This window comes from Parasteatoda tepidariorum, chromosome 1, assembly GCF_043381705.1.
Source record: "Parasteatoda tepidariorum isolate YZ-2023 chromosome 1, CAS_Ptep_4.0, whole genome shotgun sequence".
Classification (NCBI taxonomy): Eukaryota; Metazoa; Arthropoda; class Arachnida; order Araneae; family Theridiidae; genus Parasteatoda; species Parasteatoda tepidariorum.
The window spans coordinates 19,784,366-19,800,074 of record NC_092204.1 but is presented as its reverse complement, the minus strand read 5'-3'; the positions used below and the strand labels follow the sequence as shown (position 1 = coordinate 19,800,074).

General features: G+C 30.8%; 1 protein-coding gene across 1 annotated transcript in view; it reads left to right on the top strand.

Annotated features, from left to right (window-relative positions):
- Nucleotides 1–15,709, top strand: part of LOC107449388 (uncharacterized) — a 72,300-nt gene that overhangs the window by 40,629 nt on the left and 15,962 nt on the right. Inside the window, exons 3-6 of the mRNA XM_071178817.1 lie at nt 7,561–7,694; nt 9,413–9,521; nt 11,574–11,952; nt 15,016–15,448. Of these exons, the coding sequence (XP_071034918.1) occupies nt 7,561–7,694; nt 9,413–9,521; nt 11,574–11,952; nt 15,016–15,448 (1,055 nt within the window). The remainder of the gene's footprint in view (nt 1–7,560; nt 7,695–9,412; nt 9,522–11,573; nt 11,953–15,015; nt 15,449–15,709) is intronic.

The following is a 15,709-nucleotide window of genomic DNA, read 5'->3' as shown; positions in this document are numbered from 1 at the left end:
ATAACTTATGTACCCTATCTATCTAAACAATTTTTTTTTAGCAACAAATGTTTTGGAAAATTTTATATGGCAAAACTATTGACAGAATTTGAATCGTGCTTAAAGTTTTTAGAAATGAAGTTATTTTTTAGTCATGCTAAGTGCGTCTCAACCAAATTGAACTTTGTAAGTTAATATCTTTCTAGTTTTAATACCAGAATTTTGAAATCATTTCACAGGGTTGCAATATTTATGTAAGATGAATTTTCTTTAAAGAGGTATTGAAAAAGGAATTCAGCTTTTGATTTCATATACTTATTTTGATCGATCCGAACTTTGCATGGAAAAGGACACTATTTTTAAAAATTTTAAGCGTGATCTTTTGCCAACGATTTCGTCATGTAAAATCTTCCAAAACATGTGTCGCTAAAGAAATACAGTTAGTATAGAAGTTTTTCCTTTATTTTAATCAAACCCTGTATTTTTGATGTAGCGGATGACGAGGAATTGAGAAAAATCGATTTTATACTTCAGTTAAGTAGACTTCAAGATGCACCATACCCTACCACTTACTTGTTTTTACTCGCTTACCTATTGAATGGTCTAATAAGTTTAATTTTTGGAAAAGTGTGTTAAAGCCTTTAGTTTTATAGTAGGTATTGAGAGGGCCTTGATCCTGGTCACTATTTTTATTCCCAGGATTTCAAATATTGAATGAAGACACTATTTTAGTCTTTTAAACCTTAGTATTACAGTGTTTCTTGGATGTTTTTGTGGTTTTCCTCTTTATATAACACAAATACGCGTTAGTTCCATCAAAAAGTCCTCCACGAAGGCAAATTTCTCTCAATACTTGATCCAGGAGTTCCCTTATCTTCTGGATTTGGTTCAAAATTATAAGGCTAAGGAGTTAAACATTGGTAATTGTAAACTCAAAATTGGGTCAGCTGTTTAACGGCGGTTATAAAAAAAATTAAAATAAAGGTAGTTCGTTGAAATAAATCTATATTTTCGAGCGAAATTTTAAAATTGATTTTAAAAATGTGAAACATTCCTAATGAAATTTATTTGGAAAACAACATTAATACACTAGATATAAAAAAAAAATTTGTATAAAATATAGATAACAATGCATACAAATTATAATACAACTTTAACTTTAACTGATTCCGTATTGAGAAATCATAGATGACCGATACCGGAAATAAAAATTGTTTGTTACTGTTAATTAGACATAAAAATATAAATCTAAAAAGCCTCAAACATCAAATATAAATTGTTTACTACTGTGCATTAAGCATTAAAGTATAAATCTAGATTAAATAAATACCACATTGTACACTTCCGTCTCCAAAAACACTTAAGCGTTGTGTATTTTTAGTAAGTCTGGCTTAAATATGTTGGGAGCAACAGTTGTATACACGTGTCTATAGCACATTCATCCTTGGATGAACCAAGATTCTTGAAGCTGAGCAAATACCATTTTAAGACTGTGTCCTACTTTTGAACATTTAAAGGGATTACACAGTACAAACATCTCTAACAGAAATATGCCTAGGCAGATAAAACACTATTACTAAGAAAATTTAAGATATTTAACGTCTTTTTAGGTGACCCCGCCCTCTCCATGTGTGTTTTAAAAGAAATCTGAACTGAAATCGTTTTACTGATTGATTTTATTATCCTTTCATTTAATCTATTTAATATCCTTTTCCTTATTCTTTCCTTCCCTACATTTATATATTTAACTTTTATTCTTGTTTTGTGATTTACTTAAATTTCGCCAATTATATATTTTTAAAAATTACTCTGAAGAACAATTATTATTTTTTTTTTTTTTGCATGAGATTTTTTAACACTAGGTTTACGGACGTTTCTTATATACCTATCTCTACGAACACACGTCAATTTGACCCATGAACGAATACATATAACAGCACTTACAGAGATGCCAACTTGCACCGGCCAGCAAATATATATTTTAAAGTGGTAGTTTATCAATTGTGATTCTTGGTTTAATAAATTCAATTTAGCAGATTTTTATCCACCACTATTTCTGTATAATTCGTAGGCTTATAAAATTTACCACTTTATATTAGCAAAATTTGTTACCGTTTTTTTAAAATTATTTTAACTTGTCCGGGGCAGTTGGCATCTCTGCACTTAGAAAGCAATGTAATTATATACTAATAGAAAAAAAATGAAAATATGATATATTGTATATATTTGAAATATTCTAATATTTTATTTTTCAATACTCGAGCTAAGCAACTGAAACCTTCAAAATCTGACATCAATTGACATTTTGCTTTTGTTCTTTCTATTATCGCTTATCGGCAACAGTTGTTTATCGCTTGTTTCATTTGAGATAAGGATATCGGATAACGGATCGAAGTATTGTCGGTACATTCCTATTTATTATTGATATGATGTTTGCAAGTTTACAAAAATTTTTGTCTAAATTACGATGGCGTCAAATTGACGCATATCCGAAGAGATAGGTATACCACAAGGAGAATTTCAATATTTCAACGCTTTTGAAGAAATTAGACTTCAATATATGTTTACCTCGATCAATGGATAAAAGTCATTACAAGAGATAAAATAAAAATGCAAACGGGTTTTGTAATTTTTCTTATAAAATCCAAAATGCGTCAAAATGACGCGCCCCTTAAACCTACCGTTAACAGACATGTTTTTTAACAGATGCAGTTATTTCATATCTGCAATCGGTTTCTCTCTCTAAGCTATAATTTTTCTTAACGTAATATTTTTCGTTAACTTTTTGTCGAAATGTGCAAGATTAAAAACGTTATATATAACAAAAAGTCACATTAATGTTGCGACAAACTTATAAGGAAGTTAAGGCACATCATTACCTAAAATGTCATCATGCACCACTAGGGGCGCTTTCTAATATGAACTGTTTCTTCATGTTATTCTGAATTAGTCATAATAGGAAAGCGTCTCTAGCCGCGTGCGACGATATTTCCGGGCATGGGTTCTTATACAATTTTAATCCTGATGGTGTGACCTAACGCCCCTAGAGGTTTGTCTCAACATTTACGCGACTGGATTACGCGACTATCACTGTTTAACTCTATAGCCTTGTAATTTTGAACACAACCCAGAAGACAAGATGACTCTTTTATCAAGCATTTGGACAAAGTAGCCTTCGTGATGAACTTTTTTAAGGAACTAACCCGCATTTGCATTACATGAAGAGGAAAACTAATAAAACCTCCCACGGTTAAGTCGACGGCAAGAGAATTCTAACCCATGATCTGTCTACTACTAAGGATATTTTACGTCATCACTGTCGTCGGTGTTGACGTAAAATATCCTAAAAAATCAATACAAATTTTATAGTCAATGAAAAGTTTAGGGTCTCATAATCAGCAGTATTCTGCCCAGGGCCTCAACTTCTCTTAATAGGGCCCTGCTTCTAGATCCTGAACTGTTTTTGTTGTTTATGACTAAAATATTATTTTGTTGAAATAATAGCAAATAACCATTGAATATATTCAAACAAAATTTAAATAAGTGCCCAAAAACAAATGTCAAACTTCAAAAAAGGAATGTATATGCGATACATTTAAACTATCAAAACTTTATAAAAAACATGAGAGAACATTATTAATGCGAATGAGAGAACTTATCAATATATAATACGAATAGTTTTAAAGTACGGACATTTTTAAATAAAATGCAATAATACAAATAATTAAGTGATAAAAAAAATGCGCAAATATCAACTTTTACAACCATTGATATCCTGAATTGATTTAAGTGGCAATGTCAAAAATATTACTTTCATTCATAAATCAAACTTTAACTATTGAATATACACTTGAAGTAAGTGCTCAAAAAATAAATATCAACATTCCAAAAAGAAATGTAATAACAATAGCCTTAAACTAGCAAAGCTTCTACAACAATGGAAATGGGAAGAACGCATATCAATAAAATATAAGGAAAATATTTACTTCAACCATTTCAGCAATAAATTTAAGTTTGTTTCAAAATTTCAACTTTACGAGAACAACGCTAAAAAACGGAAGGAAAAGGTAATTTTAAATTCGGGAAATGGTTAACAACAATGACCGTCACACGTGTTGCGTATCCATGCCAAGGCTACACCTTCCCTCGGACAAGGCAACAACTTGGCGATTTTTTTTCCTTCTTTATTCATTTCTACTATTTACTTCTCTCAGTCAGAGTAGACGTGTTCAGTGCTTTTTTGACGCCCTGCTTACGGCCAGAGCAATGGAAAGTCACGACTTAACCATTTATTTGAATGATACCGGTACTTGGCGAAAAATATTCTGCCCTTGCGGTTTTGAAATTATTTGTCTCAAAGATGAAAGATGACAATGAGCTGGAGATGGCATGATGTACGGTCTTTTCACAATGTTTCCGACACACGCGAATTCTATTGTTTCCATACTTTCTTTTGGAACGAAATTTATCCTTTTTCTGAAAAATATTCCACCAGAATACACACTGGAATGAATACACTCTTCGAAAAAAGTTCATTGATTTTGAAAATTTTGCATTTTGATGACATATACAGTTTCTGATGCTTAAAAGATAATAATTGTTTATTAAAATTAATTATAAATTTTAGTGTAATGGTGATGTGGCAGAGTTTCACCATAAAAAAAAATTAAACTTTTGAAGGATCTAAGAGGAGTTATTTGAAATAAAACATTCATTATTTTTAAAAAATAATTTTATCACGAATTTTTTTTCCTGCTAGATATAGCTAAGGACCAAGCAATTTAGTAAAAAAAATTTTTTGGATCAGGGAGTGCAGAGTATCCGCAAGCCTTAAAAATTTTAAAAAGTAGTGACCGATATTAAACTGTTCATGTTCATACAATGATTCATGTAGATTTAAAAAAGCATTCAGCTATAATAATCCCATAGTAGGGTACCTTTATGCTGTCATAAGTATTAACAGTGGTTGAAGCCGCTATAAGAAATTAGGATGTAGTAGCCAGTTTTCTTTAATCTACTTCAACTTCTTCGGGACGGACGAGCTGCGAGTCATAAATGCATTCGTACAGAATCAGAATCAAGATGAAAAGAAATAAATAAATAAAAATCAGTAACCTAAATGAGGACATAGCAAATTTAATTCTAACATATCTAATCAATGTACTGGAATAGACTAGATACGTGATGATACGTAGTTCCAGCCAGCGGTAGAGAGCACCTAGCTCCATCAGTACAGTTGTCCTCTTGGCCAACTGTGTCTAATAAATAAAAATCAGTAGTTTAAATGTGGGCCTGGCCAACCAGAACCGGAATCAAGACAAAAAAAAAAGAAAGAAAAATCATTATCTTAAATGTGGGCATAGTCAATTAATTTATCAGACTTATTTTTGCTTTCACTTTAATTCTAGCATATCTAATCAATGTACTAGAAAAGACTAGATATGTGATGATGTACCTCTTCGAAGAAGCGAGCACCTTATTCCATCATCTGTCCAATCGCCCTAGGGCAACTGTGTCTAATAAATAAAAATCTTTAGCTTAAATGTGGACATGACCAATTTATTAGACTTATTTTCTATTTCAATTTAATTCTAACATATGTAAGCAATGTACTAGAATAGACTAGATATGTGACGATATGAAATATCTGTGATGATATAATAAACTTTTAGATTTCACTTTAATTTGAAAATAATACCATCTTCAGTTTTATAACTTTAATATGGGAAACTTTCACATAGATATATTTTTGTAATGACCTAACATAAACAACGCTAAATTTGCTGTTTTTATTTACTTACATTATCGAAATCGTCACAAATCAATGTACTGAAATTTCGATGAATAGTTTATTTAAAATTTCTATATAATAATTATTATATAAGCTATGCCGTTCGTACTTTTTTTTTTACCCAGTGCTGCAAAATGACCTTTCTACAAGTTCGAATTTTCAAAAGTTTTAAAATAAAAAATAAATAAATGTCAACTATTTTAGAAACGCATTATTTGTCAACTGAATATCTCTTTAACGGTTAACCGTCACACAGCAGTGCTGCCATTGTAGGTAACAGCAGGTAGAAAGTGAAGTTAAGGCCTTCACGCTTGAAGAGATACAAGGACAAACAGACATTAAGTACCGCTCACAAAACTATTCTTTGCCTTTTTACTCCTTGTTATATATATCTGAAATAATAAAAAGTATTGTTTATTTTATTTCTCCTTCAGTTTGCTCGTTTTGTTCGGTAAAATTATCTTTAATGAATCTTCATTTATGATTATTTAGAGATCTAGTATAATTAATGGTTTATCTGGGTTATATCATTTAAGTAAAGTTCAGCGCACGGGAAGTGCAGTTAATACATATTTTTTTTCTCCATTATATCAAAACCTAGATTTTCTATTTCAGATATTTCAAACCATCCATTAACGACCGTAAAAATATCATCGAAATAAACTGAATCGTTCTTATATTAACCGATATTGTAAAGATGTTCATTTCCTCTACAATCTGCTCGGTTTGTTTCGTGAAATTTTTTTAAATGATACTTAAACTGAGATTATTTAGAGACCCAGAATAGTCAATAATTAATCCAACTATCATATAGAAACATTAGTTCTTCGTTAATGAAGTTGTATTTATACATGCTTTTACTCCATTGTAACTCATTGACTATATTTTACCTCTGTACATATCTTTTAGCGAACACGAAAATATTATCAAAAATTAATTTAGTTTGGGAACGCTTTATCGTAAGAATGTTAAAGAATTTGAGAACTTATACAAAGATGTATGTCCACATTTAAGAATATAGTTCTAAAAATATAGCTTATAATTCATATAAATACACCACCTTTTCGCATTAATTTGCATTTGAGGGAAAAAGTTATCGCACTCCTAAAAATTGCTTCCTCCAAAACAATCATTTTTCATACTCTCAGATACTTCATAAGTTTACAATCGATTTCATTAAAAAGTTAACATCATGTACGATGTGCGGCTAATTAATTTCCATATCATACTCCAAAAAATATGTGTGTAACATAGCCATTATGTTTCAATATTTACTCCACCTGATGTAATGAACTGTACTCGTCATTAAAAATTACAAAAGCAACTTTTAAAATCTTCTTTCGTAATACTATTCTATCCTGATGTTCCTAATATATTTTTGACATCCTTAAACCATCTTTCTTTAGCAAATTTTTCAGTTTCGAAAATAAAAATTTAGCTAGCTCATTTTGTGACGTAGCAAAGTTAACTGTCAACCGAGCTTAAAGCCAAGAAAGTAAAAATTTGCCTCAACTTTGTTCCAAATCTAAACAAACAAGGGTTTAGAGGTTTCTCATACTTACCCAAACCAGCAGAGTTTGAACTAGTTGGACCTCTTTCTTGGCCTCGAAGATTAGCAATAGTTGAGGCAAATATTTACATTGGTAACAAAACAGTTAAAAGGGTCTGTTCAAGGGATCTGTTGTCCTTTAAAAAGCTATCCGTACCAGAATTTTAAATGTTGTTTCCGGAATTTTAATGATTGGATGCATTTATAATATAGTTTTAAAAATAGTTTATTCTTTTTGCAGGAATGTGAGGGATGATTTCAACTGCTTGCTGAGAGAAACTAGATGTCTAACATCAGAGACTGATCGTAGCCGTAACGGTGATTCTTTGAGAAATGCTCTCAAGTACATCCGGGATGGTTGTGACAGCAGTGGAAGTAAATATTTTATATTTTTAACAATGATATTTTTTCATTATATTAGTTTTTGTCTTACAAAATTGTTAAAGTAGATAACTCATGAGTTACATTAATTTTCGAAATTTATTCCGCTGTTTAACAATTCATTTTATATACTTCAAAAATATAGCCTCAAAAATTCGTGATTTTATTATTTTCAGACTCGAAAAACATAGTGGTGAATTACCATAACATTCAAATTTCGAACAATTTGGAAAAAATTAAAAACTGGTGTCTGATTAATCTTCAAGATTAAATTAATAAAATCATTTTTATACATATTTGAAAACATAATATCGTAACTGCCGAATTTTACAGAGATAAATAAAAATTTTATATGCATTATTTATTAATTAATTTTTTTGTAGTTAAGATGACAGGAAAATTTACTCTTGATCTAATTAATGTTTGGATATATAATCTAAAAGTTTTTGACAACGGATTATTTTTTTTGCAGTAAAGATGGCAGCAAAATTTACTCTTCATCTAATTATTGTTTTGATATATAATTTAAATGTTTTTGACCACGGATATAAATATAAAGAAATATTTATGTAAATACACGATAATAATATGATGCTAAACTTAAATTCTAAAAAAAAAGAAAAAGTTATTTCTACTTTTAGAATTCAATTGTCGTTTCATTTCCTTTACGAAAAATCGTCTCAGTAGAAAAAAAAGGTTGGGCGTGCATGATAGAAAGATTTCTTCGAATCGATGATGTTCCTTGTGATCTCAACGTAGTTCAGCAAACAAAATACTAGTTTTATATCCACAGTATCCGGTCTGGTTAAAAAAATAAAAAAAAGAGAAATACAGAAGCCGACAAGAGTCAAAATCAGAAGGGGGGTGGGATGGGCAAAGCACAGAAAGGGTGGTTAAAGCGAAATAAAATGCTCTGGAAGCAAAAATAAATGTTTTGGAAGCTCTGAATTTGATTTCTACAGCGTTGGATAGTGTCGACTTAAACAAATTACAAATAGATGTAATAAAGCTTCTCGGGGTCAATTGCTTCTCAGTATCTGACGGACACATTAAAGGAAGAGCCCTTTGTAATAAAATTGCGTGGCTGAAGATGTTCCGACGAAGAATGACCCGTATTATCGACTGTAAGTCACACATCGCACAACTTTTCAATTCCTTCAATATCTGATTCAATGCTTGAATCCGATGATAGTAATGAAAACGATGAAAGATGAACAAAAAATCAAGATCTAGAGTGTGAAAGCATAAAAGCTTTGAAACATTTGCGAATGTAAATCAAAAAGCAATTTTGTAAGCAATAGTAAATATTGCGAGGGATATTGTTAAAATTGTATCTAAAAACAAAAAAGCATGTAAAATTTACACATAGTTCATCGATGTGTGGTCAATTTTTGAAAAATATGCTTAGATTTTTTTAACCCCGATTCGTGCGTTTTTTGACGTTAGTCCTGACGAAAAACTTAAAATCGGGTTTCCGCTGTTTATTTAAGCTATTTATCTTTTTTTGAAGTTCAGGCAATTCTTTTCAACTGTCTTAGATTAAAGCTTTGTTTTGAGTTTAAAATACATGCGCTAATAGTTTCCTAAGCAAGAAATTTACTATCTTTGTTTTATTCTATCACGTCACAGTCTTCAACATCAATGAAATAATTTTATTTTAAATCAGGCCCGATTGTAGTATACTGATATTTCTCTTTTTCTTATACTTATAGATAGTTGGCGTGACAGCAATTGTTTCATCGGAGTAGACATGAAGAGTTGTGAGAGTTCTTTTCCTCTAGGAGGAGTTCAGTTTTCTTCCTACAACCCTGAGACATGCAGGTAATTTATTAATATACCCTTTGACAAAAACAAAAGCAAAAAAAAAAATTACGACATTGGTTCCCGCAATATTTTTATGATTGTTGTCGTTGGCCATTAAGGCAAGGATTGCGCCCAAATCCAAAAGCAAGACAAGAAAAGACTTTTAAAATAGAATTTGGGTTCATGCACACAACTGTTCACTTTTTAAATAGTCTGCGCAGACTACTTATAAAATACCGTGTGAAGGCTTTCTGAAGTAGGAGGCAGGGCCTAATTATCGCCTAGGCCCAATAGACACGGGCCTAGGGCCCACACTATCTGAGGGCCTCAACAATTAGTAAAACGTTCACAATATTACATTTAAAAAAAGTAGGGGAGAGTGGGGTCAATTGTAACAGGGTACGATTGTAACAGAGCAAAAATTTCGAGTGTCGGGTTCTAGATTTGGTTCCTAGGTGGCGCACAAGGTGTATTTAATAAATGTACATGTACACCCCTGATGTCAACCATTTTTATGAACTTTTGAAAGAGTTACATCACAAAAGATATTTTCACGCCACGCAAGTACTTTTTTTGGTATTAGAATATTATATTGTAACAAAGTAATTTTGTTTAAACAAATAAAAATTAGAAACCGAATATGTAAGTGGACACTTTAATTAACATTTCAATAAAAAAAAANGATTCTTTTTACAGTTAGGACTACTCTTCAGAAATGTTTTTCTTGAATCATGCAGTTCAATAGATTCTTTTTACAGTTAGGACTACTCTTCAGAAATGTTTTTCTTGAATCATGCAGTTCAATAGATTCTTTTTACAGTTAGGACTACTCTTCAGAAATGTTTTTCTTGAATCATGCAGTTCAATAGATTCTTTTTACAGTTAGGACTACTCTTCAGAAATGTTTTTCTTGAATCATGCAGTTCAATAGATTCTTTTTACAGTTAGGACTACTCTTCAGAAATGTTTTTCTTGAATCATGCAGTTCAATAGATTCTTTTTACAGTTAGGACTACTCTTCAGAAATGTTTTTCTTGAATCATGCAGTTCAATAGATTCTTTTTACAGTTAGGACTACTCTTCAGAAATGTTTTTCTTGAATCATGCAGTTCAATAGATTCTTTTTACAGTTAGGACTACTCTTCAGAAATGTTTTTCTTGAATCATGCAGTTCAATAGATTCTTTTTACAGTTAGGACTACTCTTCAGAAATGTTTTTCTTGAATCATGCAGTTCAATAGATTCTTTTTACAGTTAGGACTACTCTTCAGAAATGTTTTTCTTGAATCATGCAGTTCAATAGATTCTTTTTACAGTTAGGACTACTCTTCAGAAATGTTTTTCTTGAATCATGCAGTTCAATAGATTCTTTTTACAGTTAGGACTACTCTTCAGAAATGTTTTTCTTGAATCATGCAGTTCAATAGATTCTTTTTACAGTTAGGACTACTCTTCAGAAATGTTTTTCTTGAATCATGCAGTTCAATAGATTCTTTTTACAGTTAGGACTACTCTTCAGAAATGTTTTTCTTGAATCATGCAGTTCAATAGATTCTTTTGACAGTTAGGACTACTCTTCAGAAATGTTTTTCTTGAATCATGCAGTTCAATAGATTCTTTTTTCAGTTAGGACTACTCTTCAGAAATGTTTTTCTTGAATCATGCAGTTCAATAGATTCTTTTTACAGTTAGGACTACTCTTCAGAAATTTATTTTCAAAATATTTTGTTGGGGGCCCCGAAAATTTTTTGGGCCTGAATTTGTCTTGATCGGTCCCTGATAGGAGGTGATGCTTATATAGGTTCATTTCTAAAATTACTGTTTTAGGGAGGAGTTTGTATTTTACGTGTTTCGAAAGTTATTGCTGAGTTAAGTAAATGTCCATTATGAGTACGCTTGTGAAAATTAAATAAGAATGATTAAAATAATGTGTAACATCCTCCGCTCGCTCCGTACCTCACTGACGGTTTAGAACGATGTCATTAAAAAAAAAACTTTTTTTCATTTTTAAGATATCTCATTAAATAAAATATCGACATTTAGTAAAAAGAATGCATCGAATTATTTCAGGAAGTACAACTTGTTCTACGACTGCGTTCAGGATATTGTCCGAACTCGATGTAGATCAGACGATGACCGATACTTGGGTCAATATCTGGTTGATACTGCCCAAGACCTCGCCTGGAACTGCGGAGAATCATCTACCACTTCTGATCGATTCAGGCAAGATGATCGACGTGATGATCGCTATAACGATCGAGATCGAATGAACGATCGAGATCGAATGACAGATCGAGATCGAATGAACGATCGTGAAAGAGATCAGCAAAGAGGCGGGAGCTATAGCGGAAGAGATGATCGATACGGTGGTGGTGGATACGGAGACAGAGATGGCGATCGATATGGCAATGGAAGATATTCTGGCACTTATTCGAATGGGAATGGTAAGATATTTTAAATTGCAAGTTTATAATACCATTGTTTAAATTAAATTTATATGCTAATTTATAGAAAAATAATAGAAAAACGCAAAATACAAACATATACACAAATTTATATATACAAACACAAAAGAAGAAGCTTTTGAGTAATTAATTCTAACGCATTAATAACGAAAAGGAAATATTTACTAGTGGAAAGAATGTTTGAATCATAAGAAAAATATAATAGTTTGGTTCAAATTTACAACATTTTTTAATCAGTTTTTACTGAGAAATGTAAAAAAAAAAANAAAAAAAAAAAAAAAAAAAAAATTACTACACTCATAACTAGAGGACGATAATTAAATTACAATTTTAGAAAGAAATATTGTCCTTAAAAAATATACTTAGGCCAAAGCTTATTCGTACTACTGCATGATTATCGTAAATTTTATAAATATGTTTATTTAATTTATATACAGTGGTGTTTAAAATCGCTTTAAGTTAGATTTATAAAACAGCGGATCCCAAAATGGTGTTCCGTGGAACACTTTAGTTCAGTCGGAACGTCACAGGGGTCCCGAAAGTCAGAACAACGTTATTAAACCCAATAATAAAATTTATATCCAAACAATTTTCCATTTAAAATTTCATTAAAAACTATTCTCTATACCTATTCTCAGCTACTCATACATTCTATAACTATTCTCAGCGTTTATTTTCGTCTTTTTTTTTTCATTTTTATTTCAGCTCATTTAGTTATGGCTTATGCATACAATAAAATCAAATTACAAATTAAGACTAGATGCTACCTGAGGTCTGTAAATTCAGTTATGTGACATAAAATCCAATTTAAAGACCAGTATAGTTAAAACTTCACGAGGAAAAAATTTCATTCTACATTTATTCATTAAATATTTTTTTTTAAAAAAAATCTAAAAAAAATGCATTTCAATAAATATTTTCAAAATAAATAATGGTGATTAGTTTAATAATATTTTTCACTATTGCTAATGAAATCTCTTCTAAGTCTCGAGATTCCGCTAATAGGAAAACGATCATTTATGCTTCAGTCGTTGAAAAAAATTGGGAACGCAGTTATAAAGAATTTAAATTCTTAAAAGAATTTAAAAGGAACATTCCAAGTTTTTCTACAATTTTAAATGTATAAATAAAATCATTATAAAATTTGCGTAGCCGTGTAAGCTTAGTCACGACCCTTATAAAACCACCGTAATGCCCTGGACGTTGCTGTTTCTTATTTGTTGGTCTAATTACTGTTATTTCCAAATTTATAATCTTGCGATTTCTATTAACCCTTTAGTGGGCCATTTATTTCTAGTACAGGTAAATTAAAGAATTTTTGGAATTGAAATTCATATCAGAATAGTAATTGATATGAGAAAAGAAAAACTCATTTAGCTTATAAAAATATTAATTTAAATTTTAATGCTATTTTTTTGGTGGTAAGTAAATTTACCTCGACCTATTAGGGATTTATTGACATTTTTTTTATTTATTTATAAAATAAATTTTATAAATGTTACAAACTTCAAAAGGAATTATGTATTTTATAACTTTTATACGTTTTCTTATACTAAATTGGTTGACAATTTTATTCAAACGCACTCCAAGGAAGCTAAAGTTATTAACAAACGAAAGCCTAAATTAAAAGTGGTAGAAAAATTAACATGGACTTTAAAAATTGGTGGTAAGTATATTTCCCACGGCCTTAGAAAGGGTTAATGATCCAGGATTTGTACGCACCGGGAAAAATAAGAGAAGTGATAATAAAATGAAGCATTGTATTTTATTACCTTCGGAACTGCTAGAATATTTAGTTTATTCTCAGTATATGTATATTCGAAGACCTGGAATTTAAGAATTTCATAGTAAAATGAATGTTAATACTTAAAGATTTTCAATTTCTTTACGAATAAAACTGATACCAGCATTAGTAGCAGTGTCCTATAAAACATTGGGTAGTAGTAGTAATTTATTTACGTCGAACGAAAGCTTCACAATGGGCTATTGGCGACGGACTGGTTACAACGTTGATTAAATACCATTGAGCCCAATTATAAATATTGATTCCAATGAAGTCCACTATCATGTATAAATTCGTATACCCAATAAAATTATCCACTTTAAACAAAATACCACTCTTTCTATTTTAAAGAAAATGTTTAAGCACAAACTAAATGTTTTATAAATGATTTTTAAAAAAATTAGATATCAATTATTTTAACGAAACAATATGCAATTTATACTCTGCGACAAAACATATAAAACGAAAACTATTTGCGATATTAGTGCAATAATTTAAAAAAAAAAAAAAAACGGGTGATATATTTTCAAAATTATTTGTGTTATTTATCACTTTTCAGAACACACTGTTTATCTAAACCTTCTGCAAAAGTATATTCTCATGAAGAACTAATAAATATTAACTTAATAATCCAATAATAATATTTTTAAAAGAAATCGGCCTTTTTTAAATATATAAATATTTAGATGAGAGTTGNGACTACTCTTCAGAAATGTTTTTCTTGAATCATGCAGTTCAATAGATTCTTTTTACAGTTAGGACTACTCTTCAGAAATGTTTTTCTTGAATCATGCAGTTCAATAGATTCTTTTTACAGTTAGGACTACTCTTCAGAAATGTTTTTCTTGAATCATGCAGTTCAATAGATTCTTTTTACAGTTAGGACTACTCTTCAGAAATGTTTTTCTTGAATCATGCAGTTCAATAGATTCTTTTTACAGTTAGGACTACTCTTCAGAAATTTATTTTCAAAATATTTTGTTGGGGGCCCCGAAAATTTTTTGGGCCTGAATTTGTCTTGATCGGTCCCTGATAGGAGGTGATGCTTATATAGGTTCATTTCTAAAATTACTGTTTTAGGGAGGAGTTTGTATTTTACGTGTTTCGAAAGTTATTGCTGAGTTAAGTAAATGTCCATTATGAGTACGCTTGTGAAAATTAAATAAGAATGATTAAAATAATGTGTAACATCCTCCGCTCGCTCCGTACCTCACTGACGGTTTAGAACGATGTCATTAAAAAAAAAACTTTTTTTCATTTTTAAGATATCTCATTAAATAAAATATCGACATTTAGTAAAAAGAATGCATCGAATTATTTCAGGAAGTACAACTTGTTCTACGACTGCGTTCAGGATATTGTCCGAACTCGATGTAGATCAGACGATGACCGATACTTGGGTCAATATCTGGTTGATACTGCCCAAGACCTCGCCTGGAACTGCGGAGAATCATCTACCACTTCTGATCGATTCAGGCAAGATGATCGACGTGATGATCGCTATAACGATCGAGATCGAATGAACGATCGAGATCGAATGACAGATCGAGATCGAATGAACGATCGTGAAAGAGATCAGCAAAGAGGCGGGAGCTATAGCGGAAGAGATGATCGATACGGTGGTGGTGGATACGGAGACAGAGATGGCGATCGATATGGCAATGGAAGATATTCTGGCACTTATTCGAATGGAAATGGTAAGATATTTTGATTTGAAAGTTTATAATACCATTGTTTAAATCAAATTTATATGCTAATTTATAGAAAAATAATAGAAAAACGCAAAACAAACATATACACACATTTATATATACAAACACAAAAGAAGAAGCTTTTGAGTAAATAATTCTAACGCATTAATAACGAAAAGGAAAATATTTACTAGTGCACTGTGGGCCAGAAGACCATGATCTTTGGCCAAAAGTCAAAAATTATATTTTCAACTAAAATATGTGTAG